Source organism: Wolffia australiana, chromosome 8 (assembly GCF_029677425.1).
Source record: "Wolffia australiana isolate 7733 chromosome 8, ASM2967742v1".
NCBI lineage: Eukaryota > Viridiplantae > Streptophyta > Magnoliopsida > Alismatales > Araceae > Wolffia > Wolffia australiana.
Genome location: NC_135842.1, coordinates 17252501 through 17270970, shown reverse-complemented (window position 1 = coordinate 17270970; position 18470 = coordinate 17252501). Strand labels below are relative to the sequence as shown.

Below are 18470 nucleotides of genomic sequence, written 5' to 3'. Positions count from 1 at the left end.
GCTAGTGTGGGAGAGAAAGAGATCTAGAGAGAAACAATGTGGAAGAGAGAAAGAGAGCTAAAGAGAGAAAACTAGAGAGAGAGCTAATGTGGGAAAGAGAAAAAGATCTAGAGAGAGCAAGATTGGGGGAGAGAAAGAGAGATAGAGAGCCATAGGAGAACAGAGAAAGAGAACAAGTGAAAGAACAAAAGAGAGAGAGTGTAATTGAGAGAGAGAGAGAGAACTAGAGAGAGATAAAGAGAGAACAAGCAAGAGAAAGAAAGAATGAGAGTGAGGGCACAAAAGAGAACGAGAACTAGAGAGACAAGTGAGAACCCAACAGCTTGTTCTCTCTCTTTCTTACTCTCATTCTCTCTTTCTCTCTCACTTGTTCTCTCTCTCATTCTCTGTCTCGTGCTCTCTCTCTCCCTCAGGTTCTCTCTCTTGTTTTCTCTCTCTCTCTCTCTCTCACTTGTTCTCTTTTGCTCTCATGTTCTCTCTCTCTCTCTCTCGCTTGTTCTCTTTTGCTCTCATGTTCTCTCTCTCTCTTGCTTGTTCTCTTTTGCTCTCATGTTCTCTCTCTCCCCCTTAGGCTCTCTCTAGTTTTCTATCTCTCTCTCTCTCTCTCTCTTGTTCTCTCTTACTCTCATGTTCTCTCTCCCTCAGGCTCTCTTGTTTTCTATCTCTCTCTCTTGTCCTCTCTTGCTCTCATGTTCTCTCTCCATCAGGCTCTCTCTCTCGCGCGCTCTTGTCAAAGCAGGTAACGATGATGACGTTGAGTCAAAGCGTTGAGCATCCAAGACATCTCTTCACAAATGTCCGACTTCCATGGCAATGCATCTTCCCGAAGCAGAGTTAGCCAAACCAGAGTTAACTAACTCTGGTTAAACCTTAAAGCGGTCACTTTCCTATACCTCTAAATAGAACCCCCTATGTATCGCACGACTCACTCTCAAGTTCTCTCAAGAACATTCTTCTTCTTAATAGCTTTGTTCTTCTCCTCTTTGAGAGTCTTTCTCCTTCTTCTACATCCGCTCCTGAATACCGTCGCTTCAACATGGTATTAGAGCCAAAGCTGGAGGACATGACAGAAGAGCTCCTTCAAAGTGAAGAGGCGTCTGAAACATCGTCTCAAGAAGCGTCTCCTACCGCCCGGAAGAGAATCACCTCCTTGGGAGCTCCATCAAGAATCCCAGCCGCTATGGTACCACCAATCAAACTCACCAAGGAAAATTATATCGTCTAGAAGACTCAGGTAAATACCAACCCTCAAATCTCACCGGTTAATGTCTCACATAACAGAAGAGCCTCTGCTTGAGGCCAGTGACCCTGACGATGAGTGGTGGTACCACGATCAACATGTCCTAGCATTTCTGTTTTCATCATTGACCAAACCTGTATAAGGGTGTGTTACAGAAGCCCAAACAGCCAAGGCTGCGTGGGATATTCTGGCACAAGATTTCGCCTCTTCCCAGAAGCCAGAGTTCAAGAACTACTCGGCAAACTACATACTCAGACCAAGGGCAGTCTGATGCTAGAATAATATGTTTCTCATTTTTGTTCCCTTAGCAGTGCGCTCGCCACATCTGGCAAACGCGTGGACCAATGTATGCTGGTACGTCCTCTTCTTTGAGGCCTAGGTCTACAGTACGCACCTGTTATCACCACCGTACGAGCCGCGGCACTTCCTATGTTGCTAGAAACAGTTCTCTCCATCTTCGTGACCATAACGCAATGCTCACTCACCATAAATCTATAAAAAAATCGTAAGAGTTTCTGGCTGTGGCGAATCAAGTCCAAGCAGTTCCAAAACCGGGAAGAGGTAACTCTGACAATCACAATCGTGGGCATGGTGGTTTTGGCAGGAACAAAGGCTGTGGGTCCGGGCGATCAAACACAAATCAAACAGAACGGCCTCCACCCAAATCCCATATATGCTCCTGAAATGGGCATTGAGCTCTAGAGTGGTACAAAAGATTCAATCGAACGTTTGTCCCACAATAACCACGAACCAATCAAGTCGCATTCTCCGATACACATAACACCTGCAGTCGCTCACCTTCTCAGTTTGACTTGCCGTTTCAACCATCTCCACAAGCATATAGCACCACTTCATCGGCTGCATCTTCCTCTCACTAGTACCCCAACAGTGGGGCCACCCACCATGTTGCTACCCTAACCTGCTTGTCGACCCCCAAGTTTACTCCGGCGGTGAGGAGCTCTACATCGGCGATGACTCAGGTTAGCCAATTCACTCGTCAGGTCACACCACCCTTCAAACTCCTTCATGCGATTTAACACTTAGACACACATTTTGCATGTTCCAAATATTACCCGAAATCTCTTATCTGTTCGACAATTCACATCCAATAATCATGTATTTTTTAAGTTTCATACTACTCACTGCCTCGTTAAGGACAGGTCCAACGGACAGGTGCTCCTCAACGGCAACACTGAGGCGGGTATGTATCAACTCGACATGAGCAACCAACCAGCTGCATACCTTGGCAAACAAAGCTCCCCGACACCTGGCATTATTAAATTGGCCACCCGTCATTTTGAATTTTGCAACATACCATCCAACCATTTGGTTTACCTTCAACTCATCTCCATAAACGTTATATTTGCATGACATATGCTCTCTCCAAAACTCATAAACTTTTCTTCTCCTCAACTCATGCTCAATCACAAAAACCACTTCAACTTATTCACTCCGACTTATGTGGTCCCGCTCCACTCCGTTCTCATTTAAAATTTTCATACTATGTTATCTTCATAGATGACTATAGTCGATTTACTTGGTTTTTCCCTTTAAAGTCCAAAAGTGATGTGTTCCCCACCTTTCTTCGCTTTCAATCTTTGGTTGGATGACAATTCTCGTCCAAAATTCTCGTTTTTCAATCTGACTGGGGAGGCAAATTCCAAGCTCTTCACACTCATCTTTAAACCTACGGCATTCATCATCGTGTTTCTTGTCCACATACGCCTCAACATTGGCACATCATTGAGACCGCCCTTACTCTCCTCAACCAGGCATCTCTTCCACACCGGTACTAGGACGAAGCATTTGCAACCTACTTGATCAACCGTATGCCCTCGCCTCTTCTGGCTCACAAGTCTCCCTTTGAGCGGCTCTTCAATGGTACTCCAGATCTTCACTTTCTTAAGACTTTCGGCTGTCTTTGTTGTCCTAACTTACGCGCTGATGCAGCTAACAAGTTATCCCCTAGATCAGATTGCTTTGTTTTCCTAGGATACAGCCCTCATCATCGTGGATATCGCTGCCTTACACTAACTTCTGGTAAAATCTTTATCTCTCGCGACGCCACCTTGGATGAACAGACTTATCCATTTGAACATGGATAAGTCTGTTCATTGACTTCGCCAAAAAATCTCAAAGAACAGCGCGGTCTCATTAGCAAACTTCAATTCATTGACTTCGTAACCCGCTCACTCGCCCCTTCGGAACCTTTCTAAAAGCTCTTAAACGGAGCCGGATTAATATGGGACGAAACAGAAAGTTTTCGACTCCATCAAACACTACTTGATAAATGCTCCAATACTCTCGCCTCCTGTCCCAGGAAGGCCACTTCTACTACTCCATTACGGTGGCAAAGAGCCATCCTTGCACAACACGAATGAAAGAAGTGACTTCTTTTCTTTCAGGTTCTTATTTTTAATTATCCGCTTCGTAAACTATGAAAATAAAGTTATTTCGAAGAAGGTAGAACTCACAATTTCGTATATACATCATATATATAATCATATAATAAATAGATGTGGGCTGGCAGGTTTGGATCGAAATGGAATACCCGAGGCTGGAGTATGAAACTTGCAACTTCTATCGCATGAAAGGCAGTTCGGAGTTCGATAAAGTGATCATACACTTGCAGAACCTTTACGCCCGGAGATTGCCCAATGGTGAGTGTTTCAAAGGTAACCTCCCATTCCAACTACATGGGGGGGCACCTAAGCACGGTATCGACTTCATTTCTCTCGTTATCGTACGCAAGTTTTTTGACTCAGTTGTCATCGGGTCGTGCGTGGTTGGGTTCGACTCCCGCTCCCCGCATCATTTGGTATTTTTCAGCCCCTAAGCGAGGGGACTCCTCTCAGATAAGGAAGGCTCTGAAATAAAACTTTAATGACAAATCCGGTCCGATGGCTGTTCTCCACTAACCACAAGGATATAGGTACTCTATATTTCATCTTCAGTGCCATCGCTGGAGTGATGGGCACATGCTTCTCAGTACTGATTCGTATGGAATTAGCACGACCCGGCGATCAAATTCTTGGTGGGAGTCATCAACTTTATAATGTTTTAATAACGGCTCATGCTTTTTTAATGATATTTTTTATGGTTATGCCGGCGATGATAGGTGGATCTGGTAATTGGTCTGTTCCGATTCTGATAGGTGCACCTGACATGGCATTTCCACAATTAAATAATATATCATTCCGGTTGTTGCCACCAAGTCTCTTGCTCCTAATAAGTCCAGCCTTAGTAGAAGTGGGTACCGGCACTAGGTGGACGGTCTATCCGCCCTTAAGTGGTATTACCAGCCATTCTGGAGGAGCAGTTGATTCAGTAATTTCTAGTCTTCATCTATCAGGTGTTTCATCAATTTTAGGTTCTATCAATTTTATAACAACTATCTCCAACATGCGTGGACCCGGAATGACTATGCATAGATCACCCCTTTTTGTGTGGTCCGTTCTAGTGACAGCATTCCCACTTTTATTATCACTTTTGGTACTGGCAGGGGCAATTACAATGTTATTAACCGATCGAAACTTTAATACAACCTTTTCTGATCCTGCTAGAGGGGGAGACCCCATATTATACCAGCATCTCTTTCGGTTCTTCGGTCATCCAGAGGTGTATATTCCAATTCTGCCTGGATTCGGTATTATTAGTCATATCGTATCGACCTTTTCGGGAAAACCGGTCTTCGGGTATCTAGGCATGGTTTATGCCATGATCAGTATAGGTGTTCTTGGATTTCTGGTTTGGGCTCATCATATGTTTACTGTGGGCTCAGACGTGATACGCGTGCCTACTTCACCGCAGCTACCATGATTATTGCTGTCCCCACTGGAATAAAAATCTTTAGTTGGATCGCTACCATGTGGGGAGGTTCGATACAATACAAAACACCCATGTTATTTGCTGTAGGGTCCATCTTTTTGTTCACAATTGGAGGGCTCACTGGAATAGTTCTAGCTAATTCTGGGCTAGACATTGCTCTACATGATACTTATTATGCGGTTGCACATTTCCATTATGTACTTTCTATGGGAGCCATTTTTGCTTTATTTGTAGGATTTCACTATTGGGTGGGTAAAATCTTTGGTCGGGCATACCCTGAAACTTTAGGTCAAATCCATTTTTGGATCACTTTTTTTGGGGTTAATCTGACCCTCTTTCCAATGCATTTCTTAGGGCTTTCGGGTATGCCACATCGCATTCCAGATTATCCAGATGCTTACGCCGAATGGAATGCTCTGAGCAGTTTCGACTCTTATATATCCGTAGTTGGGATTAACAATCACTTCAAGCAGTGGAAAGAATAAAAAATGTGCTCCAAGTCCTTGGGCTGTTGAACAGAATCCAACCACACTTGAATGGATGGTACAAAGTCCTCCAGCTTCTCATACTTTTGGAGAACTTCCAGCTATCAAGGAGACGAAAAGCTATGTGAAGTAAAAAGGTCGTCGACTGCTACTAAGAACCTAACAGAACTTTTCTTTTGATTTTTAATCTAATGTTTGTTAGAAAGAAAAAGGCACGAGGAGCAGGAGCAGAAGCGAGTTTACGAGCGTTCAGATTAAGATGAAGGCGCGACGTGCTTAGGAGCGGGAGCGAAGAAAACGAATGAAGAAGAAAAGTCAGTTATTAAGTTAAAGAATTCCACTTTTGATTTTCCGGTTCTGAAATCAAGTGCGAGCTTGGAGCAGTAGAAGGTTCTTAAAGAATGAACCAAGGCGCGACGGTTCGACGGAGAAATAAATGTCATGTCAATAAATGCATTTTCTCATTATTCGTTCTTTCTGGGTCTTTTCGTTGCATTCACTTACAACAAGAAAGAACCACCAGCGTTTGGTGCAGCCCCTGCATTTTGGTGCATTCTTCTTCCTTTCCTTGGTCTTTCGTTCCGTCATATTCCTAATAACTTATCCAATTACAGCGTATTAACCGCTAATGCACCTTTCTTTTATCAAATCTCAGGGACATGGTCAAAAGGTTCTTACTCAGAGAACTTTTGAGCTTTGTTTTTGGACTTATTGATAAATCATCGTGGTTCTAGTATGAATCTGAGGTTTTAAGTGATTTCTAGGGTCTGAACAAGCTAATCCCTATCAAAGGTAAAAAAAAATAATAGTCAATTTTTTGATTACAAAAAAAAATCAAATTAAAAGACTAAATGAAATGGGAAAAAGAAGAGTCAAGAGGCCTGTAATAATCCATAGAAAAACGAAAGACGGATGAGCTAACTTGATATTTTGTGGCATTATCATCACAAAGAAGAGATTACGGATTTTTAGTTTGGGTAGATTGAATTAAGTACCTAAGAAGTTCCCATTTTCTATGACAGATCCGTTAAAAGAGTATTTGGATGTTTTCGCTTGAGCCGTATGAGATGAAATTCTCATATACGGTTCTCGGGGGGGGAATTAACTTGAATTACCTATCTCAATAAAGTTTATGACTGGTTCGAAGAGCGTCTTGAGATTCAGGCGATTGCAGATGATATAACTAGTAAATATGTTCCTCCTCACGTGAACATATTTTATTGTCTAGGGGGAATCACACTTACTTGTTTTTTAGTACAAGTAGCTACGGGTTTTGCTATGACTTTTTATTATCGCCCAACTGTTATAGAGGCCTTTTCCTCTGTTCAATACATAATGACTGAGGTGAACTTTGGTTGGTTAATCCGATCAGTTCATCGATGGTCAGCAAGTATGATGGTTCTAATGATGATTTTACACGTATTTCGTGTGTATCTCACTGGTGGATTTAAAAAACCTCGGGAATTAACTTGGGTAACCGGTGTAGTTCTGGGTGTATTGACTGCATCTTTTGGTGTAACTGGTTATTCGTTACCTTGGGACCAAATTGGTTATTGGGCAGTTAAAATTGTGACAGGTGTACCTGACGCCATTCCTGTAATAGGAGCACCGTTAGTAGAGTTATTACGAGGAAGTGCTAGTGTGGGTCAATCCACTTTGACTCGTTTTTATAGTTTACACACTTTTGTATTACCGCTGCTTACTGCTGTATTTATGTTAATGCACTTCTTAATGATACGTAAGCAAGGTATTTCAGGTCCTTTATAAGGAAGACAGATCATAGATATAATCGATCATATATCATATATTCTTTTGGAAAGGAACAATAGTATCTCATTGCTACAAATATGGATTATTGAAAAATAAGACATGTTATTTGGATATATATTTCTCTTCAACTTTGAAGTATTGTATAATTTCATACTTTGAGATGAATAGTTGAAGTAGATTCTGCGAAGAGAAGATGGATTATGGGAGTGTGTGACTTGAACTATTGATTAGGCCATGCGTATATATGGATTTTATCCGCCACATTGAAATTCAAAAACAAATGTGTCTCCGCGTCCAATCACCGCACGAGTCCCCTTACGTCGCGGGAGATAGGCTGGTTCGCTTCAGGAGAATCTTTTCCATGATCATACCCGAATCCATGTCATGCATGAACAGGCTCCGTAAGATCCCGTAAAATAGGTGATGGGACCTAATCTATTTATGGTCTATCTATTCTACTTACTTATTTATAGTTTATAGTATGGAAATGCATCCATTTCCTTTGCAGCCATCAAGATACATGATACTATCGGAGTGAAATAAGGGATCTAAGGAAAACCAGAGGCTAAATTTTATTAGTAACAAGTTAATTCTTTTCATTTAAAAAGACTCACAATCTCAATATTGTGAGAAAAACTAACAATGACAAGATATGAGATAATCCAAAAAGCACTTGATCACGATCAAGTTTGTAAGCCCACGTGGATATTGAGCATTTACTTGTATGTAAAAACTTCATTCTTAAACTAGAGTCATTATATACAGGTGGATATGTCGGAAATACAGATTGAATATGTATCTATTTCTGTCATTTCTTTCATTTTATTCTTGCTCGAGCCGGATGATGAAAAATTCTCATGTCCGGTTCCTTCGGGGGGTGTATCTTTAAGAATTCACCTATCCCAATAACAAAGAAACCTGACTTGAATGATCCTGTATTAAGAGCTAAATTGGCTAAAGGGATGGGACATAATTATTACGGAGAACCCGCATGGCCAAATGATCTTTTATATATTTTTCCAGTAGTTATTTTGGGTACTATAGCGTGTAACGTAGGCTTAGCGGTGCTAGAACCTTCAATGATTGGTGAACCGGCGGATCCATTTGCAACTCCTTTGGAGATATTACCTGAATGGTACTTCTTTCCTGTATTTCAAATACTTCGCACAGTACCTAATAAGTTATTGGGTGTTCTTTTAATGGCTTCAGTACCAGCGGGATTATTAACCGTACCTTTTTTGGAAAATGTCAATAAATTCCAAAATCCATTTCGTCGACCAGTAGCTACAACAGTCTTTTTGATTGGTACTGTAGTAGCAATTTGGTTAGGTATTGGAGCAACATTACCTATTGATAAATCTCTTACTTTAGGTCTTTTTAAAATGTATTTAATTGATTAAATTAAATCAATCCAACCATTAAATACGGAGGTATCTACGGAGAACAAGCGGGGTAGAGGAATTGGTCGACTCATCAGGCCCATGACCTGAAGACTGCAGGTTTGAATCCTGTCCCCGCCTGTCAGGTACTTTTTCTAAAAAAAGGGTTAGAGGAGAGCAAGACGATAGATGGAAAGAGTGGATAACAAGAACTAGAATTGAACGAGCAAACGGAGGCGCGAGGTGCGATTTATGAGCAGGAGCGAGGCGCGGAAGCGGTGAATATATTAAGATTCAGACGCGACGAGCAGGAACGATTTATGAGCAGGAGCGATTTATCGGCAGCACCCTTGCGACAATCCAGCAATCCAACAGGTATTCACAGATCCTCGCTACATCTCACCATGTCTCTTCCAGTATCTCCCACTCCCTTGCCGCCTCCTACGCATCCACTACCCGACCTTACCTACCCTAACGATGCTGACCGATCAACCTTATCTGTGAATCTCTCCACCCCCTCCGCTGCCAATAGTCCAACATCGCCAACCCTCTTCGCTCCTCCCTCAATCTCCACCTCCCCCAACACTTCCGCACCAGTTTGACCTCTAAAATCCCCACACGACATCTACACTCGAAGCAAGGCCATCAACCTCCCCCCTGGTTCTCCCCACTACTTTAGCGCGTCTATCGTTACCGGCGAAACCACCTGCACTGCGGCCGCTCAACATCTCTCCTGGTGACAACCCATGGTTGCCAACTATCAGGCTCTTCTCTGCAATGACACCTGGGTCCGAGTCCTCCCTCAACTTCCACTAGCGTGTTGGCCTGCAAATGGATCTATCATCTCAAGTTGAATTCTGATAGCTCTACTCAATGCTATAAAGCAAGCCTTGTCGCTCAAGGCTATCGGCAGACCCTCGGCGTCAACTTCTCCGACACCTTCAGCCCGGTGGTCAAGATCACCTCCATTCGTCTTTTCCTAGCTACCGCGGTCTCCAACGTATTTCTCCATGGCGATCTCCAGGAAACAATCTACATGTGCCAACCCCCAGGTTTTTCTCATCCTAAATTTCCCTCTCATGTTTGTCCTCTTCGAAAATTTATCTATGGCTTAAAAGAAGCTCGTTGAGCATGGTTTCTGAAGCTATCTACTTATCTCCTACATCTCAGGTTTATCCGCTCTCAAACTGACGCACCGATCTTTTTTAAAATGACTCCCACTTCTTGGCTCTATCTTCTCATCTACGTCGATGATTTCTTGGTCAACCACGCTACTCACTGCCCTCCTTAAAGCCTTTGCCATTCGCGATCTTGGACCAGCATGCCACTTCTTACGTTTTCAACTTCTCCCCCATCCTCAAGGATTAGTTCTTTCTCAGTCTCACTATCTCTCCATTTGGCGTGCCCACATACTCAATTGCAAACCAATTGTCACCCCTACACCACTCTCTTCATGTGAGTCATCCATCAACCCCTGCGATCCCACTCTCTATCACCAAATTGTTGGATCTCTTTAGTATTTCACCCATACTCGCCCTGACATATGCTATGTCGTCAACAAAGCATGTACATGCATCATCCACAACCCGAGCATTGGAAGGCGGTAAAACACTTGCTTCACTATCTCAAAGGCACCATTAATCTCAGACTTATCTACAATAAACACTCTAGCCCTCTCTTGAGCATTTTTAGTGACACAGATTAGGCCGAAGAATCTGACGACAAGCACTCCTCTAGCAGATACCTAATCTACCTAGGCGCAAATCTAGCTTCCAGGAATTCTAAGAAATAGACAACTGTCTCGCTCAAGCACCGAAGCGGAATATAAGTCAATGGCGAACGCAACATCAGAATGTATTTGGCTACAATCCCTCGTGTAAGAATTGCGGATTCCAACAATCCGCACACCGCTACTTTGGTGTGACAATCTTGGAGCAACCTACCTTGCTCGGAAACCAGACTTTCATGCCCTCATGAAACACATGGAAAATGATTTCCATTTTGTTCGCGAATGTGTTGCAGCCAACCAACTCCAAGTCATCTTCACCTCCAGCAACAATCAGCAGGCAGGCATCCTTATGAAGAGCCTGCCCAAGCAACCATTCCTCTGCATTCGTCCCAAGCTAAACCCTGTACCTCTGATGAGCTTGCAAGGGCATGTCAAAGCAGGTAATGATGATAACGCTGAGTCAAAGCGTCGAGCATCCAAGACATCTCTTCAAAAATATCCAACTTCCAAGACAATGCATCGTCCCCAAGCACAGTCAGCCAAACCAGAGTTAACTAACTCTGGTTAAACCTTAAGGTGGTTACTTTCCTACACCTATAAATAGAACCCCCTATGTATCGCACAAGTCACTCTCAAGTTCTCTCAAGAGCATTCTTCTTCTTAATAGCTTTGTTCTTCTCCTCTTTGAGAGTCTTTCTTCTACATCCGCTCTCGAATACCCTCAGTACAACAGTTCTTTCTTGCTCTTGCGTTCTCTCTCCCTCAAGCTCTCTCTCTCTCTCCTTCTCTCCTTCTCTCTCTCTCTCCTTCTCTCTCGCTTGCTGTCATGCTCTCTCTCTCTCTCTCTCTCTCTCTCTCTCTCTCTCGTTCTCTTTTTCTGTCGTTCTCTCTCTCATGCTCTCTCACCTTTTATCTCTCCTTCTTCCTTTCTCGCTTGCTCTGGCTCTCTCTCTCTTTCTCGCTTTCAATCTTGCTCTGGCTCTCTCTCTCTTTCTCGCTTTCAATCTTGCTCTGGCTCTCTTTCTCTTTCTCGCTCGCTCTGGCTCTCTCTCTCCCCCTCTTTCTCGCTTTCTCGCTTGCTCTAGCTCTCTCTGTCCCTCCTTCCGCGTCTGCTTAACCATGTTGGCATGCTTTATCATTTTCTGGTTAGAGACCACCTACCATTATCCGTTATCGATATCCGTTATCGTTATTGGACACATTCTTGGTTTTTTCCAGAACCATTTATGTGATATTGGATAGGGATATCGGCACGAATAACAAAAGTAGCACCCTACACCACATGACGTGCGCAATGGACCAGGCTAATGCTCACGCTGGACTGTGAGATGGATAGTTTGAATATTCGAATCAAGCCACCCCAAACCCAATACTAACCTCAATTGAGACCAATACTAATTGAAGGTAACCTTAGAGCACAACTTTTCTCTTCGCCCCTCAGTACGGTAAATTCTGCATCTCAAATTGGAGAAAACTATAAATCTTGTTAAATTACATCAGCTCATCACTGCCATGGCCGTTTACGATGAAGTCTGTGCAGTTTCTCCGCCACCCACGATTGTAAGGGTTCCTTAATCTGCCATCTGAGCCCCGGAGGTAGGCATATCTAGCGGCATTGGAGAGCTCATTGGTTGTGATATTCCGAGCTATCTGCGGGAGAACCAGGACCAAGTAATAATCAAAATGGGCCCAAATGGACTGAACCCACTGACAACCCAAGTAAGTTTGTGTGCACCTGGTAAGATTGGGTGACAGTGAGGGTGGTCACACCGGCCAAAACTAAGAGGTCAAATACCAGAAACACAACAGCCCCTTGGTGCTCAGATGTCATTAATCGGACCCACCTCCAAGAAAATGTGGGCTCCATGGATCCAGCCCACATCCCTGCGGCCCAGAAGCACAAGGTGATTTCTCCTCCACTACCAGTCTCAAAAACAGGCTCATCACTTACTATAAATGGTAATGGCTGCCCCCATCCATGTGACTGTGGTCCCCATGCAGATTAACACAAAGAAGTCCCACTTGTTTCCCTGAAAAAAGGCATTTTCCCCTTTTTTAAGGCAAGTCGAATGATGCATCGACTGAGAGATAAACACCCACCTTTCCCACACAATTGGATATCCAAGGGCAGTGATGGTCAAACTGCTCAATGCAATGGTCGCAGGTCGGGCAGTGCTTGGAACGGACCGGTCTAATTATCTGATTGACCAAGAATACAACACATCAGCAGAATTGTGGAAGACCACAAGACGTCGGCAAGCAGACTGCACCTTGCACGTGGGGCAGAGTTGGGACCAGTTGAAGGTCAACGCAGAGTCAACATCCAGTAGCGGATCCTAAAAGGGAATTCTACAAATTAATTTTTAGAAAAAAAAGCACTCAGTTTGAAGAAAGGTGAAATTACATTTGCATCAGGATCTCCGGAATTTTTTTTGATGTATCCAGGGTCCTTGCTGAGAGACAAAATCACAGAGTTAAGAAGATAAGTGAAGGGAAAGGTCATGACCCAAGATTCGGCTATGTACCTGCTGCATCTGTGCAACATGAGAATGGAATAGAAGAGAAGAGAAATGCCAATCCATGACCATATCCCAACAGCGGCTGTCAGCCTTGGGAAGTTTGGGCCTGAGAAGGGAGAACAAATAGTCAACTTATTGGGCCAGGAAGGATGTCAAAGTCAAAGAGTGGGGTACTTGTCGACCGTTGAGCACAGTGGTGATGAACAGAACTGTGAGGATGATCATGACAAGGAAGAGGAATGGAGCGTAGCCAATTTTTGCCATTTTCTCGCCAGAGATTTTACCACCGCAGAGGTTCCAGCGAGTCTTTGCTGAATTTTTCTAATTTCAGGTGCATTCAACGGTCAACCCCAGAGTCAAGGTCAGAAAGAAATGATCAAAAACTTTTCTTAACGACTATGAAGTATTTTTCATAAAACGTTTTTTGAAGGGACTAAAGATTTAGAGGATATGGCCCGAAATTGCAAAGTTGGTAGTTTTGTTTTCCATGGATAAATCTTTTTGGAAATTCTATTATATTCAACACAAAAGATGCCCCCAGTTTCCAAATGCAATACATTTCCTACACTGGGTAGTAATTTGATCTAGAAAACTTTCAAAAATATCATCCTCCCATTATCACTTGTAAACACCATCATTAACTGTGCTTCAGACAATAAATAAAGAAAATAAACTTTTACCAATATGATAAAATTAATTTCCATTGTCCACTACTCCAAGAAATGAAAGATATTTTAATTCTACATTCGACAAGCACCAAAGTTGTTTGAACGTCCTGTCTTAGGGACACCTCTAACTATGATAAAATAATAAACTGAAAACATCAAGAAATGGCTCACAATTAATATTTTTGAATAAAAGTGCATGCCTCAAGAAAATACTTACAAGAATCTGGGAAACATGGTGGTGGCCTCGGCTGGCAGCCAGTAGGGCAGGAGTGAATCCAGATTTATCTCGTAGCATCAGCTCTTGCTTGGTACCTGCATGGACAAGTATCATGCAGGCTTCTACATTGCCAGAAACTGCCGCCCAGTGCAAAGGTGTGGATCCTACAAAGAGACATAAAACAAGTTAGCCACCATCTTTAAGTGATTAAAAGTTGTAAAAACACTGATGTTCAGTGTGGTAGTGATAAGAACAGAAGGCCAAATAGGGACGACCGACTGCTCTGATTTTCAATCAGCAATCTCTCACGAGCTACTTAAGTCAAGCAAACTATAAGAACTTGATACGATCCTGTACCCCCCAAGGATATTTTAGGCATTTTTGCCGACTATGGGCACTTTAGTTATCTGATGTTTAGATTAGACTGCTTCCTTCTTCTATAAATGTGTAGCCCTCCCTTTAGGAGGGCAGTCAAGACTTAACATAAGATCGGCATCTTGGCTTACTATCTCAGTCCTCCCTTCTTGGTCCTGTCCGCTTGACCATCCCGTGATCCCCAATCCCCATGATCGTCTTGCCGGATCTTCAGCTGGCCTCCCTCCAATCTGATCCCTATCCCTGCCATTTGGTTCTCTTCTAGTCTCTGACGATCCCTGTCCCCGCGATTGTCAACCCTTTACCATGTCTTCAGGTGGTTCATAACTGGTCATCCTTGCCTCCTCTGTTCAACCCCTCCCATCATTCCCATTTCTACTCTCCGAACCCAGCAACTACTACCTTGCCTCGACCCCTAATCCCCTCCCTATACGAACCTAGATCGAGGTTCGTATCAAAATTCTATCAACAACTCAGCTGATCTGATCTTCAAACATGTTCGTTGGCAGGTTTCTTTACTTACATTGGCCTTGAACTGTCTGAGTCTCATAGATCACCGAATTTCATATCATATTTTTTGTAATTAATGGGCTAATGGGCTTTATGAAAAAGAAAAGAAAAATCAATGGGAATGGAGGGAGAGGACACTGGAATGGCCATTGACACAGGACAGGGAATGCTAGGTTGGATTTCCGCATGATGAGGGGCAGGCGGGATTGATGTTGCTTAGGAGGTCTGACAGGATGTACGACACCAGAGGGAAGATAGCAGCGGGATGGACTTTGCCAGGAAGACAAACAAATCTCTTGATACTTCTCGGCTGTCTTCCTAGAGGGAGGGCTGTCCTTTTTAAAGGAGATACATAAGTTCCAAATCACTGAAGTGCCCTTTTGGCTAATGTGACAAGACTACCCCTAGATAGGATGAGGATCATATCAGCTTAATGGTTCGAACAGATCAACTCAGCCTATCCGATTTGCAATTGGCTATTTAGGCCAAGACGCCTTAGTCTCTCACCCAAGGTTCGGGTTGATTTGATCAACAAACTGGGCTGACCTGATCCTCAAGTTTGTTTGTTTGTACACTGTTTTTCCAAAAAAAAAATCTGTTTCACTTTCTCAAAGTTTTCTGTTCAAGATTTTGATAAGACCATACACCAATTAGCGACATTCATATTTTATGCATTGTAGCCAATCAGGGACACTTAGGTCGCTTCCCTCTGCACATTTTTATTCAACCAGGGCCACCCTCACTTTAGGAGGGCAGCAAGAATGACAAGGTGCTTGTTGAGTCTCTGTGCTGCACAGTCCCTTCCCATCTACTGCTCAACAATCCCCTGCCTCCCATGATCCCCTTACCGTATCTTTTAATTTTTGGCTGCTCAGAGGAGAGATATAGGAGGCCAGGCGATGGGAGGAGCCCACCACCCTGATAGCCTAAATGCCCCTCAGGCAGGCTTACTGCACGATGCAAATTCCAGATACTTCGTAAACAAAAACCGTCAAAACCAATTGCGAATGATAAAGTGTTGCTCGCCAGTGCATTTTCAACGTCTATGATTTGGGAAAAAAGTAATGAAATTCCTGCTTCCCAAAATACCATTTCTCATTTTCAAAACTTACTCACGTTTTGAAGCTGGTAATGATGTATTTCATTGCCAGCTTGGAGGTTGAATGCTGGGTACAGGAAGATGTGCCAATGACATGGCACCTCTGATTTCATGGCAGCACCTGCTGACATGGCAGTGATAACTTACATCATGCTGCCTACTTATTTGACCCATGCAACAGCATCGCCTGCCAGACAACATGGCCAACTAAGAAGCTTCTCCACTAAAGCAGCTCTTGATGACATAATCCATCCTCCGCTGACATGCTTTCTCCACTTCCACTGCCCTTGCACTGCCACTAATACAGCTGTCTCCACAAAGCAATGACATGCAGCCATGACATTCACACAACACTGTCTACTGATTTAACGCTCCACTGACGCTGATTTGGAGCTCTGTCATGTGCCCTATATAACCATACCTGCAGTCATTGACGTAGTCCTCGCCACAGTCTTTGCAAGTCAAGCCCACAGCCAATCCCACAAGGTTGTATATGCCATCACCGGCAGTCACTAACTGTCACAGGCTGTCCCAAGCGCCTTCCACGTTTTTTGGCACCGTCTACACCATACTTGCCATACTCAACGCCATCCACTGCTGTCCCTATGCACTCCACACCATCCCCAACATATTCTATGCCATCATCAGTGTCCTCTGCACTGTCATCAGTGCTTCACCGACGCCCTCTGCACTGTCACTTAGCCCTAAGTCCCAGCCACCATCGCCACAGACCCCATCATTTGTGTCACCACTGACACCATAACTGACACTGTCATCAACGCCATCACTCACTCAGTCAATGCCAAGATCCTCAATCTCAGTTAGCCGTGGTGTTTCTATTTCCCACAAAGAACATCTCCAGTCAACGCCCGGTCAATGCCGAGGTCCTTCACCTTGGTTAACACATTGTTCTGCCTCCATGATCAACACTGCAGCTGCCTCCATGCCATGGTTGACTACCCAACCCTCACAGCAGTCTTCCATTTCTTCAGATCTCCCAAATCTCCCCTGGGCCCTCAACCAGGAGAATTGGGCTCAAGACAGGTGACTTCATCTCCTCATCAACCAGGTCGCATGGACTTCATCTTAACATCCTCATCAACATGTTCCTCCTTGTGCAGTTTGCAGTGGAACACCTCCGTTGACATTCCAGATGTCGTAGTCAGGTTACGAATGTCCCCCATTACCCTCGTCTCGACATCACCACTGCCAGCCACAACTCATGTTCACCGAAGGATTGCCTAACTCAGTTTAGCCGAAGGCCCTTAACACCTGGTTGTTGCCATTCTATTGTCTTGCATAGGACTCTGCCTCCTCTGTTTGACCACTCCTCTTACCCCTTGACACACTCAAATCAAGGTTCACATCCGTTTGTATCCTCGTCCATCATGAGGTCTAAATCACTTAAATTGGACCTGTTTCGATACAGGTTATAAGTCTTATTGGGTCTGTTCGCAGATTGACAATGAATAGTCTTCATTGTCCCATTCTTTTGTCCTTATCCGAATGAAGATGAAGCAGACAAAATCATCAGTGTCATCATCTCTCGTCTTTTCCAGGTTGACGATATTGTTGCGTCATGGTCTCTTGTCATTGTCCCTTTGTCACTCTCACTTGATGACAAAATCATCATCTTCATTCATGGTCATCACGACGACGATAACAAAATCGTCACCATCACTCAAGCTACAGATAAAGACGATTTTTTGCATCGCCCAGTAAGCTACAGATACGATCCAGTAAGCCCACTAGGGGCATTTTCGTCTTTAGACATTCCCTTTACGTTCCCTTTAAGTATGTAGCCCTCCATGTGGGAGGGCAGGACCTGAATCATTAAGTTGCTTCCCTCAAGTACTCTCTCCTCTCCCTCGGTGACGTCCGCTCCGTCGAGCTCTCCGGCGACGTCCACTCCATCGGAACCGCCCTGCCATAGTCCATCCCGGCACGCCGACGTCCACCCCGGCACCTTCCCTCTCCCTCCACCGTCTTCTCCCTTGTACGAACCGGCGGGTTCGTATCACCCTCAAACACTAGTTCCTCTATGATGGTGAGGGATAATCTTAGAAGAAGGGAGACAGAGAAGGGGGATGATCAATCTAGAGGTGGAGATATGGATCGATTCAAAGAGATCTGGCTTAAGATCCAATGATAACAAGACAATCACAGGGAAGGGACTACTGAGGCTTGAAGATCTAGAGAAAGAGGAGAGAACAGTAAACCTGCACCTAACTCCAACTTCAATTCATTCTTCTTAGCTGTCTCTTAGAGGCGGGCTAGCGCAATTCAAAGAGAAAAACTATAGCAATGTAAATGACAAAATACCCCTGGTATGGGTTTGGAAACAGTATCAGTTACACTATGCTTTTTCCAATCATCTTATACTGCAGAAGATCAAAAAATATTGGTTGAAAGAGGTGAAAATAAAGGAAAGTTAAAAAACTTGGATAAAGTTAATATGAACAGACTTACGTTCTTTGTCTTGTCCACCTGTGTACGCATTTCTGAATAAAAACAGCCGAATCGTGTCTGTGAAACCTTTATAAGCCGCCCTGACAAAATTAAAATTTAGAAAAAGCAAAAACCTGCACCGTCCCTCAGTGTGTAGCATTCGCAGAAACATACATTCGCTATATACAATTGAACGACTGTAA

The 18470-nt window shown here is 43.7% G+C and overlaps 1 protein-coding gene across 3 annotated transcripts in view; it reads right to left on the bottom strand.

Annotated features, from left to right (window-relative positions):
* Window positions 1-11829: 11829 nt before the first annotated feature.
* The window catches only part of LOC144706868 (putative protein S-acyltransferase 23), a 7839-nt gene continuing 1198 nt past the window's right edge, over window positions 11830-18470 (bottom strand). The window contains exons 4-13 of one of the 3 annotated variants that reach the window (XM_078579933.1): window positions 18289-18368; window positions 13836-13999; window positions 13133-13271; window positions 12957-13056; window positions 12836-12884; window positions 12702-12767; window positions 12532-12630; window positions 12383-12461; window positions 12167-12315; window positions 11830-12081 (exon numbers count right to left, since the gene is read on the bottom strand). In XM_078579933.1, coding sequence (XP_078436059.1) covers window positions 11923-12081; window positions 12167-12315; window positions 12383-12461; window positions 12532-12630; window positions 12702-12767; window positions 12836-12884; window positions 12957-13056; window positions 13133-13271; window positions 13836-13999; window positions 18289-18368 — 1084 coding nt within the window. In that variant the 3' untranslated portion in view covers window positions 11830-11922. Of the gene's footprint in view, window positions 12082-12166; window positions 12316-12382; window positions 12482-12531; window positions 12631-12701; window positions 12768-12835; window positions 12885-12956; window positions 13057-13132; window positions 13272-13835; window positions 14000-18288; window positions 18369-18470 lie in introns of those variants that run through there. The other 2 variants (XM_078579934.1, XR_013582336.1) reach the window with 2 other exon arrangements.